The sequence below is a fragment of the Trachypithecus francoisi genome, unplaced genomic scaffold (genome assembly GCF_009764315.1).
Source record: "Trachypithecus francoisi isolate TF-2019V2 unplaced genomic scaffold, Tfra_2.0 Lachesis_group3, whole genome shotgun sequence".
Taxonomy (NCBI): domain Eukaryota; kingdom Metazoa; phylum Chordata; class Mammalia; order Primates; family Cercopithecidae; genus Trachypithecus; species Trachypithecus francoisi.
This window is the reverse complement of record NW_022681468.1, coordinates 33,688,728-33,709,639: the sequence shown is the minus strand read 5'-3', so window position 1 is coordinate 33,709,639 and position 20,912 is coordinate 33,688,728. Positions and strand designations below refer to the sequence as shown.

General features: G+C 47.2%; 1 protein-coding gene and 1 long non-coding RNA gene across 2 annotated transcripts in view; one reads left to right on the top strand and one right to left on the bottom strand.

Annotated features, from left to right (window-relative positions):
- LOC117069378 overlaps positions 1-17,076 on the bottom strand; it is a 23,413-nt gene extending 6,337 nt beyond the window's left edge. The window contains exons 1-2 of the long non-coding RNA XR_004431523.1: positions 17,061-17,076; positions 3,902-3,907 (exon numbers count right to left, since the gene is read on the bottom strand). This is a non-coding gene — a long non-coding RNA (uncharacterized LOC117069378). The remainder of the gene's footprint in view (positions 1-3,901; positions 3,908-17,060) is intronic.
- On the top strand, positions 16,525-20,912 carry ACOT4 (acyl-CoA thioesterase 4). Its single transcript, XM_033187564.1, has 3 exons — positions 16,525-17,294; positions 18,569-18,771; positions 20,195-20,912. The coding sequence occupies exons 1-3, from the start codon at positions 16,838-16,840 to the stop codon at positions 20,798-20,800; spliced, it is 1,266 nt and encodes a 421-aa protein (XP_033043455.1). The 5' UTR covers positions 16,525-16,837; the 3' UTR covers positions 20,801-20,912.

Here is a 20,912-nt window from a genome sequence, read left to right as displayed (position 1 = left end):
ATACAAAAAATGAGCCGGGCGTAGTGGTGTGCACCTGTAGTCCTAGGTATTCGGGAGGCTGAGGCAGGAGAATTGATTGAACCCAGGAGGTGGAGGTTATAGTAAGAAGAGATTGCACTACTACCCTCCAGCCCGGGCAACAGAGCAAGACTCTGCCTCACAAATTAATTAGTTAATTAATTAAATGATTACCTACTGTGGAAGAAAAGCACATAATATAAAAAGTATATCAGATTTGAGTTTCTCCTTTAAGAATGGAAGTTAACATCTTGCCTATAAACTGATTACTAGTTAGATATAAAACCACTAAAAATTTTCAAAACAAATACATATTTAGTCCTTTGATATCTTCTCCTTGAATTAATAAGGATTCTCCTAGTGCAAATAAATTCTACGTTCCTGTTTATACATAAAGACCTTCAGGATTTAATTGTTTCAAAAGCTGATAAAACATTAGTTAGATGAATTACTTAAGTGATTTTAACATGTGAAAACAATTTAGGCTTGGCATGGTGGCTCACACTTGTAATGCCAGCACTTTGGGAAGCCAAGACAGGTGGATTGCTTGAGCTCAGGAGTTCAAGACAAGCCTGGGCAACATGGCAAAACCCTGTCTCTACAAACAAATAGCCAGACATCGTGGTGCATGCCTATAGTCCCAGCTACTTGGGAGGCTGAGGTGGGAGAAATGCTTGAACCCGGGAGTCAGAGATTGCAGTGAGTGAAGATCGTGCTACTGCGCTCCAGCCCGGGCGACAGCAAGACAGTCTCAAAAAAAAAAAAAACAAAGAAAAGAAAATCTTTATAACACTTGATATAAATAGTTCCACAATAAACTTGGTTTTCTTAAACCTTAGTTGTATTTAAAGGAAAAAAACCCTTTATTTTCTTTCCTTTTTTTTGGAGGCAGGGTCTCACTCTGTTGCCCAGGCTGGAGTGCGGCACAGTCACGGCTCACTGCAGCCTCAACCTTGTAGGTTTAAGCAATCCTCCCACCTCAGCCTCCCTAGCATCTGAGACCACAGGTATACACTACCATGCCTGGCTAATTTTTAATTTTTTGTACAGATGGGGTCTCCCAATGTTGCCCAGGCTAGTCTTGAATTACTGAGCTCAAACATTCCTCCTGCGTCAGCCTCCCAAAGTGCTGAAATTACAGGTGTGAGCCACTGCTGCCAACTTCCGGCACCTTTTTTCTGAAGGAATTCATGGTTTTGTAGCAGTAGAATATAACCAGATCTACAGTAGAGAGCTGATATCCTGAGATGAAGCTACCTCCTGTGTTACTCTGCAACCCAGGAATGCAGCTGGTGCCACGTCTGTCCAAACTTCCACAAGAATGCCAGTGCTGGGCACGGAGCCCCATTTAGAGTACACATGACCCGAGGCTCTGAGAACTCTTAGAGATGATGCAATCTGGGACAGTTCCCATAGCTGGCCTGGCCAAGTCCCACCCCAAGATGCCAGGCCACAACACAAAATTTCAGGTCATACTGTTTTATCTTTTCCCTTGTGATTATATAATACATGACTCTCTTAGAAAAGTGCAGTAGTTTATTAGTAGATGCTGGATCCCAAACTTGAGTCTGCTGAAGCCCTTTTGAGACCTTAGGGACCCTATTGCCCATTCTTAGATATCTGGGCTGGTGAATATTAGATTCAGAAGCACCACAGATGAGCCAGTGGGTGTAGAAGCACATGCCTGTAATCCCAGCTACATGGGAGGCTGAGGCAGTAGGATTGCTTGAGCACAGGAGTTCAAGACCAGCCTGGGTAACATAGTGGGACACCATCTTATAAAAACAATTTTTTTTTTGAGACGGAGTCTCACTGTGTAGCCCAGGCTACACTACAATGGCTTGATCTCAGCTCACTGCAACCTCCCCCTCCTAGGTTCTAGTGATTCTCCTGCCTCAGTCTCCCAAGTAGTTGAGATTACAGGCACCCACCACCATGCCCAGCTAAATTTTGTATTTTTAGTAGAGATGGGGTTTTGCCATGTTGGTCAGGCTGGTCTTGAACTCCTGACCTCAGGTGATCCACGTGGCTTGGCCTCCCAAAGTACCGGGATTATAGGTGTGACCCACCGTGCCTGGCAAAAAAATGTTTTAATAACATGAAAAAAATTTTAAAGCACCACAGGGGTTCACATTACCTATCAGCGTCTTGACATTTTGTCTTTTTTTTTTTTTTTTTTTGCGGCAGGATCTAACTCTTGTCACCCAGGCTAGAGTGCAGTGGCAGTGACATGATCTCGGCTCACTACAGTCTCGATCTCTAAGACTCAAGTGGTCTTCCCACCTCAGCCCTGTGAGTAGCTGGGACTGCAGACACATGCCACCATGCCCAGCTCATTTTTGTATTTTGGCAGAGACAGGGTTTCACCATGTTGCCCAGGCTGGTCTCAAACTTCTGGGCTCAAGCAATCTGCCCATCTTGGCCTACCAAACTGCTTGGATTACAGGCATGAGCAACCGGGCCCAGCCTAGTTAGTCTTTATTAGTTATTTGACAGGCATCTTTCTTTTCATTTTCAACCCATGCACACTGTGAACGTTATGAAATATACAGAAAAGTTCATTAAACTCACATGCTCCACAATGATTCATTTATTTATTTTAAAATAGAGGTTGGGTGCGGTGCTTATGCCTGTAATCCCGGCGCTTTGGGAGGCCAAGGCGGGCAGATCACCTGAGGTCAAGAGTTGGAGACCAGCCTGACCAATATGATGAAACCCCGTCTCTACTAAAAATACAAAAAATTAGCGGGGCGTGGTGGCGGACTCCTGTAGTCCCAGCTACTCAGGAGACTGAGACAAGAGAATGGCGTGAACCTGGGAGGTGGAGCTTGCAGTGAGCCGAGATCATGTCACTGCACTCTAGCCTGGGCGACAGAGCAATACTCTGTCTCAAAAAAAAAAAAAAATTATCCAGGTGTGGTGGCATGTGCCTGTAATCCCAGCTACTTGGGAGGCTGAGACAGGAGAATCGCTTGAACCCAGGAGGCAGAGGTTGCAGTGAGCTGAGATCACGCCATTGCACTCCAGCCTAGGCAATAAGAAGGAAACACCGTCTCAAAAAAAATAAAAATAAAAAGGCCGGGTGCAGTGGCTCACACCTGTAATCCCAACCCTTTGAGAGGCCCAGGCGAGCAGATCATGAGGTCGGGAGTTTGAGACCAACTTGGCCAACATGGTGAAACCCCATTTGTACTAAAAATACAAACAATAGCCGGGTGTGGTGCTGGGCGCGGTGCCGGGCGCCTGTGATCCCAGCTACTCGGGACGCCGTGGTGGGCGAATGACTTGAAACCGGAAGGTGGAGGTTGTGGTGAGCCAAGATCATGCCACCGCACTCCAGCCTGGGCGAAAGGGCGAAACTCCGTCTCAAAAAAAAAAAAAAAAAAAAAAGAGATGGTGTCTCCCTATGTTGCCCCTGCTGGTCTTAAACTCCTGGGCTCAGGCAATCTTCCCACCTTGGCCTCTCCCAAAGTGCTGGGATTACAGGCATGCACCACTGCACCTGACCATCATGAATAATTTTAGAGGGAAACACCATGTAACCAATACCCAAGTCCAATGGGCATGGTTTTTAAAGGCATATTTCAAGTGTACAACGTGGAGAGCTGATTATTATTTAATGTTTTAAACATCCCCAGGAAGTAGAGAACATTCCTGTCACATTCTGCAGAAAAAGAAATTGAAGCAGGGGGCAAAGCCATTTGCCAAAATCATAGATCCTGCAAGCCAATGGCAAGGCAGGATCTGAACCTGGGGCTTCAGATCCTGGGGCTTTATCTGATTAAATAGCAAGAGAGAGTGCTGAGATTTTTTTGCTGGTGGACAGTGCCTGAGGCAAGCCATTTTGAGAGCATCTGGGCCACTTGGGGAATTGAATCTTTACCAGGGCCTCCCACCTCCTGTTGCCCCTTCTCTGCAGGTGACCCCCACTCCCACAGTACCACCCCAACCACTCAGAATCCCTAAGCCTTCTTCTTTGCACATGCTGAAGCTAATATTGCCCTCCACTCCACCCCAGCATCAGGCACCCTGGCCCAAGCCCTTCCCTGGGAGCCCTTCCTCCTCTCATGAGGCCTCCTTCCCAGCCCCTCAGAACAGCCTCCTTTATGAGACTGGCCAAGATCCCACTGAAACCTTCCCTATCAACTTTATAAAATTACGCAGGGAAGAAGGGAGGGGGCAACATGGAAATCAGCCCAGCTTGTAGCACACACAGCATTGGTCATGAGGTCAGCTGCTCTGACCCACTTGCTCAGAGTTGTTTGCTGCCTGTTGCTCCAGAGTCACATAGACCCTGTCACAAGGTCATAGATCCCCTTCACTGCTCTATAGATAACAGCTTGAACATTATAAAACGTTAACTTTTCCATTCGAGATATTCTTTCAGGTCCTGCGCACCAGTGAAACTGAGGCAGGATAGGTAGTTAAGGAAGTGACCGTGTTCTCGGGATGCAGCGACCATGGCACCTGTACAGTCAACACAATGAGCCTCAGCATTCGCATTGTAATTGAGCTCATTCAAGCAAAGCTATCTTCAGTAGGGAATTTCCCCCATAGACAGCATGAGCATTTTGATGTTACGTGTCCTCAAACGGCTATTTTGCTCATTATAATAGTAGAAGACAGCCCTACGTGGAGATGTAATATGCTAGTGAGACATGTGCCATATGAACAAGCATGTACAGCTACTGCGCATGTGCACCCAGAAGACCACCCAGAACATGCCTACTAGCAACACCTCTTCCCACCACCTTATGGATAATCATGTAAGACTCTCATATAGGGAGTCTCCCTACTGCCAGTGTCTGCTGGCTCAGCCTTATGAGCAGCCTGCCTTGAATCCTCTCTCTCTCTCATGGTATACTGTCCATTCTGCACGTAACTTTCAACATATAATTTTTCCTTTGTAATAAATTACTCTATGCTGCACTTCTTTTGCCGTGTGTCTCGTTTAAATTCTTTTAAATCAAGAATATAAGAACCGAGGTGTCGCATCAGCCACCAACGAAACTGCTGATGCCAGCTTGTCAGAAGGACCCCACAGGAACTCACTAAAGAATCCAGTTTTGGCCGGGCGCGGTGGCTCACACCTATAATCCCAGTGCTTTGGGAGGCTGAGGCCGGCGGGTCACAAGGTCAGGAGTTCGAAACCAGCCTGGCCAACATAGTGAAACCCCGTCTCTACTAAAAATACAAAAATTAGCAGAGTGTGGTGGCATGTGCCTGTAGTCCCAGCTACTTGGAGGTTGAGAGGCTGAGGCAGGAGAATCACTTGAACCCGGGAGGCAGCAGTTACAGTGAGCTGACATCATGCCATTTCACTCCAGCATGGGTGACAGAGTGAGACTCCGTCTCAAAAAAAAAAAAAAAAGAATGCAGTTTCCACCTCCCGAAAACTTAATCCCCTTTACCCCATCCAATCAATGACCCCAATTTTCTAGCCCTTCACCCTCCATGATCCCTTTAAAAACCCTGCTACAGGTAGTTAGATAGACATGAGCAGGGAAAGAGAGGGCTTTTCTCCCTCACCCACTAGGAATGTCAGGTGATGGTTCGACAGTTATCACATTGCCTCTCTAAAAATGAAAATTTGCAGTCCATGCCAGAGCGCCAGAGTGAGACAAGTTCCTGATGATCCACAGCTGTTAACATTAAAGTGTTAATTGAATACAGGCACCAGGGAGAAGTAACTTCCTGGGCATGTGCATTAAGAGACAAAATGGCAGGCCGGGCGCGGCGGCTCACGTCTGTAATCCCAGCACTTTGGGAGACTGAGGTGGGTGGGTCACCTGAGGTCAGGAGTTCGAGAACAGCTTGACCAACATGGTGAAACCCCGTTTCTACTAAAAATACAAAAATTAGCTGGATGTGGTGGCACGCACCTGTATTCCCTGCTACTCAGGAGGCTGAGGCAGGAGAATCACTTGAACCCGGGAGGTAGAGGTTGCAGTGAACTGAGATCACGCCATTGTAATCCAGCCCAGGCAACAACAGCAAATCTCCATCAAAAAAAAAAAAAGGCAAAATGGCAAGGTATGACCTTTCCAGGACACTCCACTGGAAAAGGGAAGAAAGCCTCAGATGGGCATGCATACAACTTCGTAAATACACTGTGCATGCTCTCTTCCCAAGGGTAAGGAGGGCACAGAGCATGAGGGCAGCCCACCCTAAGAGAAGAATCATGAGAAAGAGGCAAGCCTATAAAGTCCTAGGATCATAGTTAAACGGGGCTCTTGACCTTCAGGTGCCCAGTCAGGTCTCTTCCAAGTGAACTTTCCTTTCTTTCATGTTCTAAAGACTTTTTAAATAAACTTCCACTCTGCTCTGAAACTCAGCTCCATCTCTTTTTCTGCCTTATGTCCCTCAGTCAAATTCTTTCTTCTGAGGAGGCCAGAACTGAAGTTGCTACAGACCTGTACAGATTCACCACCAGTAACTCAGACGCTTTCCACTGGTAACAACCCCAGCCCAGAATTCTTCAAGGAGATGGATTTGAGGGTCTCCTCCCACCACCTTGCTAGGTGCCCTGTGATCATGAAGCTCTTTCTGTGCTGCAAACACTGCTGTCTCAGTGTAATTGCTCTGTAATGGCACAGTGGGCATTCTGCAGCCTCTTCCTTGCCCAGGGCATGTTGGGAGCCCCCAGCACTGCCTGTACCATCATAAACCCACCCTGGCCCCTTTCCCAGGCTCCAAGCTCAGAGGAGGCAGAGCCTTTACTCTAACCTTCAGCATCCCCTCCCTCATCCTCATTTGCCTGCTCCTGAGCTTGGGCCCCATTTTTGAGACCCTCCTAGCCCCCATTCCTACAATCCCCTGTGTCTACACAAATCAACCTTCCCACGTCCCAACCACTGTCACCCCCAACTTAGACCAGTGCATCCCACAACTGTTCTAGCACCCCATAAACACTCCAGTGTCCCCCACTTCCTGATCCCATAACACCTTGGGCCCTCCAGACACCACCTGCTCCAGCCTGGCAGTTTGTCAACACCCTCACCCAGACCCCCAACACCCCATGCCTGTCTTATGCCATGAGTCTGGGGCCCTGACCCCCACATCTCTTGAGTGCCACCCAGGCCTGTCTCTGTGGGCAGCGCCCCCACCAGCTCCCTTCCATCCCCCATGGGCCCTATCCAGGGTTTCCCCACCCAGGCACACACTTTCCGGCATTCCTGACTCCCACTGTTCCTGGCTCATGGCCTGGCCACCTTATCTGGCTCATTTGCCACAGCCCCTGCCTGGCCCAGCAGGACAGGTCCAGGTCAGGGCAAGGACAGGTCAGCACCAGGGCTGGTGTCCCGTCCCCAAGGACACAAGCCTCCTGCTCAGGACAGTTTCTGGGGTCCTGTGCCTCTCCTTGGTCTCCCCCAGGTGCCAAGTCCCCACCTATCACATTGAGGCTTGGCATGGTGGCTCACACCTGTCATCCCAGCACTTTGGGAGGCTGAGGTGGGAGGATTACCTGGGCTCAGGAGTTCAAGACCAGCCTGGGCAATATGGTGAGACCCTGTCTACTAAAAATCCAAAAAATAATTAGCCGGGCTTGGTAGTGCTCACCTGTAATCCCAGCTTCAGGGGAGGCTGAGGCAGGAGAATCACTTGGAAACCAGGAGGTGGCAGTCCAGTGAGCTGGGATCGCACCACTGCACTCCAGCCTGGACAACTGATGGAACTAGACCTCCAAACAAATAAAAATAAAAAAGAACTATCACATTGTGTATTAGGTTTGTTAAATAAAAATTATTGCTGTGGAGGATACACTGGGAAGCGAATGAAAAAAAAAAGTATAGGAGACCATTGTTTTGCTCTTTTTTTTTTCTTTTTTTTTTTTTTTTTTGAGATAGAGTCTTGCTCTGTCCCCCAGGCTGGAGTGCAGCAGCACAATCTTGGCACACTGCAGCCTCCGTCTCCCAGCTTCTAGCAATTCCTGTGCCTCAGCCTCCCTAGTAGCTGGGATTACAGGCATGCGCCACTAAGGCCATTGTTTTGGACTAGGCTCTAGCACTAGGCCCCAACAGACAAGACTAAAAACCAAATTGGCGTCACCCATGCTAAAGTTTCACCCAACCTAAACTGAAGTGTTACCTGGCCTTCTGAGAAATCAGGAGAGAAATAACAGCCCATTTCCCAAACATGCCAGTTTTGATCTTCAATTGTCATGACAATGAGGTTCCCCACTGCTTTAATCCTTACACAAAAGAATTAGCCAGCTGGGCATGGTGGCTCATGCATGTAATACCGGCACTTTGGGAGCCCAAGGCAGGCGGATCACTGGAGACCAGGAGTTGGAGACCAGCCTGCCCAATATGGTGAAACCCTGTTTCTATGAAAAATTAAAAAAAAAAATAGCCAGGCATGGTGGTAGGGTCCTATAATCTTAGCTACTCAGGAGACAGTAGCAGGAGAACCGCTTGAACCAGAGAAGCAGTGGTTGCAGTGAACTGAGATAGTGCCGCTGCACTCCAGCCTGGGCAACAGAGTGAGACTCCAGCTCAAAAAAGAAAAAAAAAAAAAAAGGGCTTGTCCTGTGCGGTGGCTCACACCTGTAATCCTAGCACTTTGGGAGGCCGATTGTTGAGCCCAGGAGTTCCAGACCAGCCTGAGTTATACAGTGAGACCCTGTCTCTATTAAAAATAAAAAATAATAATAATGAAAAAGTAAAACAAAATTAGCCTGAAGTAACTAATCAGTTACTTTTCTGTTGTTCTGTCTCCTTGATGCCCACCTTACAAGAAAAATAGTTTTGAAATGACCAGGAAGCTCTTTGTTCTTTGCTTCTGTTCTCTTCAGCTCTTCTCTGTCTATAAAAGCCAACTGCTGCTCAGCTCATCTGAAACTTACTCTATTTTATGGAATGAAGTGTTGCCTGATCTTAGAATCGCAATAAAGCCAATTAAGACTTTTTTTTTAATTGAGATTTTGAACTAAATTAATTGTAATTTTGTCCTTTGATGGGTTCTAACATTTGAATTTAGGCTGGGTAGGGGACACCAGCATTTAGACCACAGCAACACTTAAGATCTACTGTCTTAGGAAATTTCAAGTATACAATACACTATTAACTATAGTCATGAAGAAGGAGAAAAAAAAGAGTCTTTTTATCTGAGAAATGCAAGCCCCTTTAAATTATGAGGCCCAGAGAAGCACTTAAAATATGATAGCTGTCACATCTCACTCCTAGTTGAATTAATTATCTCTTGAAACCAGTTGCAATGTGGGCTCTAGATTAAGCAATGCCAAGGAGGCATGAAATGCCATATACCCAGGCCGGGCATGGTGGCTCACACCTGTAATCCTGCACTTTGGGATGCTGAGGCGGGTACATCACGAGGTCAGGAGTTCGAGAACAGCCTGGCAATATGGTGAAACCACATCTCTACTAAAAATACAACAATTAGGCTGTGTGCAGTGACTCACGCCTGTAATCCCAGCACTTTGGGAGGCTGAAGATCAGGAGTTCAGATCATGAGGTCAGGAGTTTGAGAACAGCCTGGCCAATATGGTGAAACCCGGTCTCTACTAAAAATACAAAAATTAGCTGGATGTGGTGGCACGTCCCTGTAGCCCTAGCTACTTAGGAGGCTGAGGCAGAAGAATCGCTCAAACCTGGGAGGCGGAGGTTGCAGTGAGCCAAGATCACACCACTGCACTCCAGCCTGGGCGACAGAGCGAAACTCCATCTAAAAAACAAACAAACAAACAAAAATTAGCATGGCGTGGTGGTGGGCACCTGTAATTCCAGTTACTTGGGAGGCTGAGGCAGGAGAATAGCTTGAACCCAGAAGGCAGAGGTTGCACAGAGCCAAGACCACACCAACACTGCACCACTGCACTCTAGCCTGGGTGACAGAGAAAGACTCCATCTTGAAGAAAAAAAGAAAAAAAATTAGCTGGGCATAGTAGCGCATGCATGTAGTCCCAGCTATTCGGGAGGCTGAGGCACAAAAATCGTTTGAACCTGGGAGGCAGAAGTTGCAGTGAGCTGAGATCGCACCACTGCATTTCAGCCTGGGTGACAGAGTGAGACTCCTTCTCAAGAAAAGAGAAAAATGCCATACACCCTATAGTTAAACAGTATATAGTCAATCACTGAATGATGTCATATCTCTAAACCAACGAGAATTCCTGACAAACAACTTTTTTTCTTTTTTCTTTCTTTCTTTTTTTTTTTTGATACGGCGTCTCGCTCTGTCGTCTAGGCTGGAGTGCAATGGTGCAGTGTTGGTGTGGTCTTGGCTCACTGCAACCTCTGCCTTCCAGATTCAAGCTATTCTCCTGCCTCAGCCTCCTAAGTAACTGGGATTACAGGCGCCCACCACCACACCATGCTAATTTGTTTGTTTGTTTTTTAGATGGAGTTTCGCTCTGTCGCCCAGACTGGAATGCAGTGATGTGATCTCGGCTCACTGCAACCTCTGCCTCCCAGGTTCGAGCAATTCTCCTGCCTCAGCCTCCCAAGTAGCTAGGACTACAGGGGCGGGCCACCACATCTAGCTAATTTTTGTAGTTTTAGTAGAGACTGGGTTTCACCATGTTAGCCAGGACGGTCTTGATCTCCTGACCTCATGATCCACCTGCCTCAGCCTCCTGAAGTGATTACAGGCGTGAGCCACTGCACCGGCCTTTTTTTTTTTTCTTTTTGAGACAGGGTCTCACTGTTGCCTAGGCTGGAGTGGAGTGGTGCCATCACGGTTCACTGCAGTCTTGAACTCCCGGGCTCAGACGATCTTCTCACCTCAGCCTCCCTAGTAACTGGGACTACAGGTGTACCACCATGCCCAGCTAATGTGTGTGTGTGTGTGTGTGTGTGTGTGTGTGTATTTTTTGTAGACATGGGGTCTCCCTATGTTACACAGGCTAGTCTTGAACTCCTGGGCTCAAGTCATCCCACCTCAGCTTCCTAAAGTGCTGGGATTACAGGTGTGAGCCACCATGTCCAGGCTCTGACAAACAACTTTTATAATGTTGATTGAAAAGTGAAATAACAGCATTAGAACTTAGAGAAATCACAGTTAGATTTATTCTGAGCCAAGTTTCAGGACTTAAGCTGAGGAACACAGACTCCAATTAGACCGAGAATATGTCACGAAGGAGGTTCAGTGAGGCACCATTTTCTAACATGGGGATACATGTGGCACAAAAGGTGGGAGAAGCAGTTGGGGAAGCAGCAGTTACACTCTTAAGATTCTCATTGCTGTTCAGTGAGGCTGTAGCTAAGCTGACTATGAGATGGGGACAAGGTTAGGCGCTTTAGGGTCTGATAGAGGATCATTGATTCCACTCTTTGTTCTACATCTGTTAAACATTGATAAACAGGTTTATGACCAGTACCTGTCAGTGAAATACATAACCAACTCCAGTTACACAGGCAAGAGGTCAGCTTTAGTTTATAGGCCTAGTTTTTTGTTTGTTTTTGAGACGGAGTCTCGCTCTATGACCCAGGCTGGAATGCTGTGGTGTGATCTTAGCTCACTGCAACCTTCACCTTCCGGGTTCAAGCAATTCTCCTGTGTCAGCCTCCCAAGCAGCTGGGATCACAGGCGCCCACCACCACACCTGGCTAAGTTTTGTATTTTTAGTAGAGATGGAATTTCATCATGTTGGCCAGGCTGGTCTGAAACTCCTGACCTCAAGCAATCTGCCTGCCTCTGAGTCCTAAACTGCTGGGATTCTAGGTGTGAGCCATGGCACCCAGCCCAAAGGCTTTTTATCTATAGTAAAAAGATTACTTTTATTATAATCTTTGGGAGGCCGAGAGAGGTGGATCACCTGAGGTCAGGAGTTCAAAACCCGCCTCTACTGAAAATACAAAAATTAAATGGGTGTGGTGGCGGGTGCCTGTAATCCTAGCTACTTGGGAGGCTAAGGCAGGAGAATTGCTTGAACCTAGGAGGCAGAAGTTGCAGTGAGCCGAGATTGTACCACTGCATTACAGTCTGGGCAACACAGTGAGACTCTGTCTCAAAAAAAAAAAAAAAAAGAACATGTAAACTGCCAAACCAGTGTGATTTCTTTTCTCAAGGAAAACATTTAGTTTTTATTTTCACTTAAAATAATTTTTTTAGGCCGGGCACATTGGCTCGCTCCTGTAATCTCAGCACTTTGGGAGGCCAAGGCAGATGGATCACCTGAGGTTGGGAGTTGGAGACCAGCCTGACCAACATGGAGAAACCCTGTCTCTACTAAACATACAAAATTAGCTAGGCGTGGTGGCACATGTCTGTAATCCCAGCTACTCAGGAAGGCTGAGGCAGGAGAATCACTTGAACCTGGGAGGCAGAGGTTGCGGTGAGCCGAGATCGTGCCATTGCACTCCAGCCTGGGTAACAAGAGCGAAACTCCATCTCAAAAAGAAAAAAAAATTTTTTTTTAGAGGCCAGGCTCAGTGGTTCATGCCTGTAATCCCAGCACTTTGGGAGGCCAAGGCAGGCGGATCATCCGAGGTCGGGAGTTGGAGACCAGACTAGCCAACATGGTAAAACCCTGCCTCTACTAAAAATACAAAAAATTAGCTGGGCGTGGTGGCATGCACCTGTAGTCCCAGCTACTTGGGAGGCTGAGACACGAGAATTGCTTCAACCCAGGAGGTGGAGGTTGCAGTGACCCAAGTTGCACCACTGCACTCCAACCTGGGCGACAGTGAGACGCTGTCTCAAAAAAAAAAAAATTGTTTTAGGGACAGAGTCTTGTTCTGACGTCCAGAGCTGCAGTGCATAGCTCAACTGCGGCCTCAAACTTCTGGGCTCAAGCCATCTTCCCATCTCAGCCTCCCTGAATAGCTGAGACTGCAGGTATGCACTACCACACCTGCCTAATTTTTTGTAGAGCTGGAATCTTGCTCTGTTGCCCAGGCTGGTTTCAAACTTCTGGCCTCAAGCAGTCTTCCCACCTGGGTCTCCTAAAGTGCTGGGATTACAAGTGTGAGCCACCATGCCTGCCAAAACATTTTATTTTTTAGTTCCACACTGAAGTCCACGAGTGTTCAATTATTTGTTTCTATTTTTGTCTCAGTTTTATGGGGATATTACCACAGAATATTGAGTTTACTCAATTTCCTCCCTAATATAGAAAAATTAGATGATTCTCTGCCTGGCGTAAAAAAAAAACAAAAATAGATCAGCTGCCAGTCATTCTGGGGCATTTTTTCTCTGCATTAGCTTCAGGGTGTCAAGATAGACTGTTGATTGAGCCTACTGACAGGAGTATTTGCACACTTGTTTGGAGATATATCAAAAATAGGATCTATTTTGACACAGACTTCTTGCTCCCCCCGCTCCCCTTTTGGTAACGTCCACTTTTTTTTTTTTTTTTTTTGAGACAGAGTCTTGCTCTGTCACCCTAGCTGGAGTGTAGTGACGCCATCTTGGTTCACTGCCACCTCTGCCTCCTGGGTTCAAGCAATCTTCTTGCCTTAGCCTCCCGGGACATTGCTGGGACTACAGGCGTGGGCCACTACACCCGGTTACTTTTTGCATTTTTAGTAGAGATGGGGTTTTGCCACATTGGCCAGGTTGGTCTCGAACTCCTGGCCTCAAGTGATCTGCCCGCCTTGGCCTCCCAAAGTGCTAGGATTACAGGAATGAGCCACCACACCTGGCCCATCCACTTGTTTTTGCTTTATTTCAATACTTATTACCATTCTGATTATCAGTAAAATTTCTGCTAGGAACACCAGTGGATTTACCTTATCTCCCCTGACTTGTTTCCACGGGACCTCCCATTCCCACTAGATTTTGAGGATTGAAGACAAACTGGGGGAGAATTATCTAGCAGCAAAATACTGCTAATGTCCTTAATTATTTTCTTGTTTTCCAACATATATTTTACGTCAAATTCTGTGTTCAAATCTAAGTACATCAGTCTTGTCAAAGTCAGTCTCCAACTTCCAAATTCCTTAATTTGCCCCATTAATAATCATAACTCTTATTAGACCCATATTTTATTTCTCTAATTTTTTTTGTTTTTGGTTTTGTTTTGACATGGAGTTTCATTTTTGTCGCCCAGGCTGGAGTGCAGTGGAGTGATCTCGGCTCACTGCAACCTCTGCTTCCTGGGTTCAAGCGATTCTTCTGCCTCAGCCTCTCGAGTAGCTGGGATTACAGGTGCACACCACCACGCTAGCTAATTTTTGTATTTTTAGTAGAGACGAGGTTTCACCATGTTGGCTAGGCTGGTCTCGAACTCCTGACCTCAAGTGATCCATCTGCTTCAGCCTCCCAAGGGACTGGGATTACAGGCATGAGCCACCGAGCCCGGCCTATTTCTCTAAATTTTAAAAGTGTCCTTTCTTGCCCTAGATTTCAAAAAGCCATCAGTACCATCATGAGAAGTTCCTCCGCCACACTCATATTGTCAGGTACCTGCTCAGCATACATTACACTTCTCTCTTTTAGGAGAATTCCTGATTTTATTGCCCCTCCTCCTGCAGCTGTAGGTTCCAGAGAATGCTAACTCCACCCTGATCCCAGGGGCAATGGTGGCAATCTCCATTTAGTTTAAGCCAATTTCAACATTCCATGACAGGAGAAAATATGTGACTTAGACCTTTCTTACAAATCTGAATCTTCTCCCTCCTACTCAATATGAGCAAAAAAGGATGAGGCCACAATTAGCTGACAGCCACCTTATGATGTTATTAATGGTAGAGAAGATAGAAAGATTCCTGGTGTCATCATGTAGCCATTGGATCAATCAAATGTTAAGCCAGACCTACTCTTGATTTTCCATCCAATAAATTTACTTTTCTTTTTTGTGTTTAATTAAAAAGTTAAAAAAAATTAAGGAACAGGAACATGAACCCTGGACCCTCAGATTAAAAGTCCGATGCTCTACCAACTGAGCTATCTGAGTGGTTTACTTATTTTTTTCTTACGTCTTATATTTTAAAGCAGTTTTAGGTTCACAGCAAAATTGAGCAGAAGGTAGAGATTTCCCATATACTCCCTGTGCCCCCCAAGACATGCATAGTTCCCTCACCTCCACTATCAACATCCCCCACCAGAATGGTCCACCTGTTACAACTGATTAACCTTCACTGACATATCATTATCACCCCAAATCTCTAGCTTGCTTTAGGGTTCATGCTTCGTGATTGTTCTACATCTATAGTTTTGGACAAATGTATAATGACATGTATCCACCATTATAGTATCATATAGAACAGTTTCACTGCCCTAAAAATTGTCTGTGTTCCAACTATTCCCTCCCTTCCCACAACCCCTGGCAACTACTTATCTTTTTACTATCTCCAATAGTTTTGCTTGCTTGCTTTCTTCCTTTCTTTCTCTTTCTTTCCCTTCCTTCCTTCCCTCTCCTTTCTTTCCCTTTCTTTCTTTCTTTTCTTTCTCTTTCCTTCCTCCTTCCTTCCTTTCTTTCCTTCTTTTCTCTTTTCTTTTCTTTCTTTTTCCTTCCTTCCTTCCTTTCTTCTCTTTCCTTTTCTTTCTTTTTTTTTTGAGACAGAGTTTTGCTCTGTTACCCAGGCTGAAGTACAGTGGTGTGTGATCTCAGCTTACTGCCACCTCTGCCTGCCAGGTTCAAGCAATTCTCCTGCCTCAGCCTCCCCTGTAGCTGAGACTACAGGTGTGCACCATCACACCCCGCTAATTTTTGTATTTTTAGTAGAGACAGGGTTTCACCATGTTGGCCAGGCTGGTCTTGATCTCCTGACCTCAAGTGATCTGCCCACCTCAGCCTCCCAAAGTGCTGGGATTACAGGCGTAAGCCACTGTGCCCGGCCTATATTATATTTCATTAAAAAGCTTTTTAAATAAATTGACATGGAGGGCCAGGCACGGTAGGTAGCTCACACCTACAGTCCTAGCACTTTGGGATTACAGAGGCGGGAGGATAGTTTGTGCTCAGGAGTTTGAGACCAGCCTGGGAATCAGGGTGACAACCTCTCTCTAAAAATAAACATTTAAAAATTCGCGCCGCATTGGTGGCACGCTGTCTGTAGTCACAGATACTCCAAAGGCTGAGACAGGAGGATCAGTTGGGCCTGGGAGGTCGAGGCTGCAGTGACCCGAGATCGAGCCACCGCTTTGCAGCCTGGATGACAGCGACCCTGTCTCAAATAAAAACAACAACAACAACAACAACAACAAAAAGCAGGCAGGGCGCAGCGGCTCACGCCTGTAATTCCTAGCACTTTGGGAGGCTGAGGCGGGAAGATCACTTGAAGTCAGGAGTTCAAGACTAGCCTGGCCAACATGGTGTAACACCGTCTCTGCCAAAAATACAAAAATAAGCCAGGCGTGGTGGCGCGTGCCTGTAATCCCAGCTACTCAGGAGGCTGAGGCAGGAGAATAGCCTGAACCCGGGAGGCGGAGGTTGCAGTGAGCCCAAGCGCCACTGCACTCCAGCCTGGGCGACAGAGTGAGACTCCCGTTTCAAAAAAAAAAAAAAAAGTTAAAAACAAACAAAACCTTCCATGGAACCCATGAAAGGCTGGAATTTGGCTTGATCTCATTCGCCTCTGGTTTCACCACAAATCGATCATCCAACAACTTTCATTCCCACACCCGAGGGTGCTGTGAGACAGAGAGACTTTCTAAGGGGTGAGTTGGGCCCCACACCTTGCGCGCCCCGGGGCCCGAGGAGACGATCCCGGAGAGGAGCCTGGCTACTTTTGCCTCAGACGAGTCCGGAGCGCCGGGTTAACCGGTCTGAAGTCCCAAGCGCTTTCTAGGACAGCTCAGCCACCGGCAGCTCCAGGCACCAGGGGACGCCGGGTGCCCTCTTGACATTCAGCGCGCTTGCCACGATCTTGGACCGGCCTCGGGCCTCGACCTTTGGATTCCCGGCTCCGGCGCCAAGATGTCAGCAACGCTGATCCTGGAGCCCTCGAGCCGCTGCTGCTGGAACGAGCCGGTGCGCATTGCAGTGCGCGGCCTGGCCCCGAAGCAGCGGGTCACGCTGCGCGCGTCCCTGCGCGACGAGAAGGGCGCGCTCTTCCGGGCCCACGCGCGCTACTGCGCCGACGCCCGCGGCGAACTGGACCTGGAGCGCGCGCCCGCGCTGGGCGGCAGCTTCGCGGGACTCGAGCCCATGGGGCTGCTCTGGGCCCTGGAACCCGAGAAGCCTTTTTGGCGCTTCCTGAAGCGGGACGTAGAGATTCCCTTTGTCGTGGAGTTGGAAGTGCTGGACGGCCACGACCCCGAGCCTGGACGGCTGCTGTGCCAGGCGCGGCACGAGCGCCTCTTCCTCCCGCCGGGGGTGCGGCGCGAGTCGGTGCGCGCGGGCCGGGTGCGCGCCACGCTCTTCCTGCCGCCAGGTGAGCTGGAATGCTGGCGGGAGGTGTGAGCGTCAGTGGCCTGAGTCTCCGTTGCTTTCTTTGCAGGGCTGATTTAGCACTGATTTGGTTCCGGAGCAAGGTCAGAGAAGCTAGCATTGACCATGTCAGTGGCCACTCTACCAAAATAGAGGATTTGGTACTGGGCGTGGTGGCTCACGCCTGTAATCCCAGCACTTTGGAGGCCGAGATGGGCGGATCACTTGAGATCAGGAGTTCGAGACCAGCCTGGCCAACATGGTGAAACCCCGACTCTACTGAAAATACAAAAATTAGTCCGGCATGGTGGCACACGCCTGTAGTCCCAGCCACTCGGGAGACTGAGGCACGAGAATCACTTGAACCCGAGAGACAGAGGTTGCAGTGAGCCGAGATTGCACCACTGCACTCCAGCCTGGGCGACAGAGCCCGACTCTGTCACAAAAAAAAGAAAAGAAAAAAAAAAAAAAAAGAATTTTTTGTTAGGCTGTGTACTACGGTTTTTACTTGCATTTTATTAGTCTCTATAATATTCCAGTGAAGTTGGTATTGTTATTCTGCAGATGAAATAGCAGGTTCAGGTTGTCAGGCACATTATCCACTTTGCTATTAATCACTACCCTACAGATCTCTACAGGCATCAGCCTGACTTGTCTAAGGCAGAGTGACGACAGTAAATGAGGCTATTACCAATGTCGCCTTCTTTAGTGTTCTAGGCACACTGAGTCTCTTCTCCACTTCTTCATGTCCTGCTTTACCACAGGTCATACTTCAGACTCCACTGCCTTTCTCACCTAAAACCATCTCTGGCTATTTCTTTTTCTTTCCTCCCTTTCTACATAGACATCTGAAATATCAGTACACTAAAAACCAGAGGGCTGATGCAACAGAACATAAAATTTTGTTCCAATTGTTTTCTTTTCTTTTCTTTTTTTTTTTTTTTGAGACAGTGTCTGTCTCTGTTGCCCAGGCTAGAGTGCAGTGGTGTGGTCACAGCTCACTGCAGCCTCGACCTCCAGGGCTCAAGTGATCCTCCCTTCATTGCCTTCCATGTAGGCAGGACTACAGGCATGTACCACCACACTCGACTAATTTTTTTTTTTTTTAATGGTCTCACAACATTGTCCAGACTGGTCTTGAAATCCTGGCCTCAAGCGATCCTCCTGCCTTGGCCTCCTAAAGTGCTGAGATTACAAGCATGAACCACTGTGTCCAGCCAGGAAAGCACATTTTTTAAATTGTATAGTGGCTAACATTTATAATATTTTGTTCTCTAGGACCTGGACCCTTCCCAGGGATCATTGACATCTTTGGTATTGGAGGGGGCCTGTTGGAATATCGAGCCAGCCTCCTTGCTGGCCATGGCTTTGCCACGTTGGCTCTAGCTTATTATAACTTTGAAGATCTCCCCAAGAACATGGACAACATATCCCTGGAGTACTTCGAAGAAGCCCTATGCTATATGCTTCAACATCCCCAGGTTCTCCTCATGTCCTTTATCTAATCAGTCTCTCTAGAAATATCTCCATAGAGAGTGTAACCTGTACCACGTGCAGAAATGTTGCTCTGTTCCTCTTTCACAAAGATTTCTTCTGGAGACTTCCTTGGCTTAAGGTGCCTATTTCCACTTTTTCTGTCAGATGAATTTGTGGTATAGAATTAATTGTAAAATCCACGTGAGATTTTATTTAGTAATATTAAATATTATCTGTATATTGCAAATTGAATTTCTAATCTATTGTCTTTGCATGATTTTTTTTTTTTTTTTTTTGAGACAGAGTCTCGCTCTGTCACCCAGGCTGGAGTGCAGTGGCTGGATCTCAGCTCACTGCAAGCCCCGCCTCCCGGGTTTATGCCATTCTCCTGCCTCAGCCTCCTGAGTAGCTGGGACTATAGGTGCCCGCCACCTCGCCTGGCTAGTTTTTTGTGTTTTTTAGTAGAGACGGGGTTTCACCGTGTTAGCCAGGATGGTCTCGATCTCCTGACTTTGTGATCCGCCCATCTCGGCCTCCCAAAGTGCTGGGATTATAGGCTTGAGCCACTGCGCCCGGCTGCATGCTTGTTTTTTAATTTTAATTTCCTGATGTCAGAGTATGTTCTAAGATTTTGGTCAGAACTTGTCCACCCCTTTCAGAAGCCAAGAACGAACTTACTTACTTACTCTGAAGTCTGGCTTTGTAATCATTTGCCAATACATATGGCAAATGATCTGATAAATGATTCACATCTTGGAACAGAACTTGGTTCCACACTATTGGATGCATTGCCACATGAAGACTTCAGTCAGACCTACCTGAATGTGGTCCTGAACTTGATGGGCTCCGTGGCTCAGCATTCTCTAGTGGATAATTCTCTGAAATGTTTATAAATCAATTTCCAAGGTTTTCAGTGCTTTTAAGATTTGTTTACCATGTGTTCAGCCAGATATTCTGCACATGGGAAGAAACTCCCCCGTCAGCTGAGGTTGATTTTCTTGTGGATGATTCCCAGATTAAAGCTAGCAGCATCACTGTTTGCATTTTAGAAAAGTGTTTTTGAATTGGATAAGTTTTTTTTTTTTTTTTTTAAAGACAGAGTCTCGCTCTGTCACCCGAGCTGGAGCGCACTGGCGTGATCTCAGCTCACTGCAACCTCCGCCTCCCAGGCTCAAGCAATTCTCCTGCCTCAGCCTCTCGGGTAACTGGGATTAGAGGCACATGCCACCACACTCTGCTAATTTTTTTTTTTTTTTGTACTTTTAATAGAGACAGGGTTCCACCATGTTGGTCAGGCTGGTCTCAAACTCCTGACCTCAAGTGATCCGCCCGCCTCCGCTTCCCAAAGTGTTGGGATTACAGGCGTGAGCCCCCACTCCCAGTCTTGGTAAGTTATTTACTCGACTCTTCTCTCTTGTTTTCTTCCAGGTAAAAGGCCCAGGCATTGGGCTTTTGGGCATTTCTTTAGGAGCTGATATTTGTCTCTCAATGGCCTCATTCTTGAAGAATGTCTCAGCCACAGTTTCCATCAATGGATCTGGGATCAGTGGGAACAAAGGCATCAACTATAAGCACAGTAGCATTCCACCATTGGGCTATGACCTGAGGAGAATCAAGGTAGCTTTCTCGGGCCTCATGGACATCGTGGATATAAGGAATGATCTCATAGGAGGGTATGAGAACTCCAGCATGATTCCAGTAGAGAAGGCCCAGGGGCCCATCCTGCTCATCGTCGGTCAGGATGACCATAACTGGAGGAGTGAATTGTATGCCCAAAAAGTCTCTGAACGGTTACAGGCCCATGGAAAGGAAAAACCCCAGATCATCTGTTACCCTGGGACTGGGCATTACATCGAGCCTCCTTACTTCCCCCTGTGCCCAGCTTCCCTTCACGAATTAGTGAACAAACATGTGATGTGGGGTGGGGAGCCCAGGGCTCATTCTAAGGCCCAGGTAGATGCCTGGAAGCAGATTCTAGCCTTCTTCTGCAAACACCTGGGAGGTACCCAGAAAACAGCTTTCCCTAAATTGTAATGCATTTGTCTATTGTTGACATGAGAGATTCAAGATCAGATTCTAGTGTTCAGTAACCCTATGTGAATCAGCTGTCTCCTGGATAACATTAAAGCCATGTCCTTGTCATTAA

Bases quoted from the DNA above. Each gene is read 5' to 3' on its own strand.
- ACOT4 (XM_033187564.1), top strand. From the start codon at position 16,838: ATGTCAGCAACGCTGATCCTGGAGCCCTCGAGCCGCTGCTGCTGGAAC. The intron at 17,295-18,568 runs GTGAGCTGGAAT...TTTGTTCTCTAG, and splicing joins CACGCTCTTCCTGCCGCCAG to GACCTGGACCCTTCCCAGGG. The intron at 18,772-20,194 runs GTTCTCCTCATG...GTTTTCTTCCAG, and splicing joins ATATGCTTCAACATCCCCAG to GTAAAAGGCCCAGGCATTGG.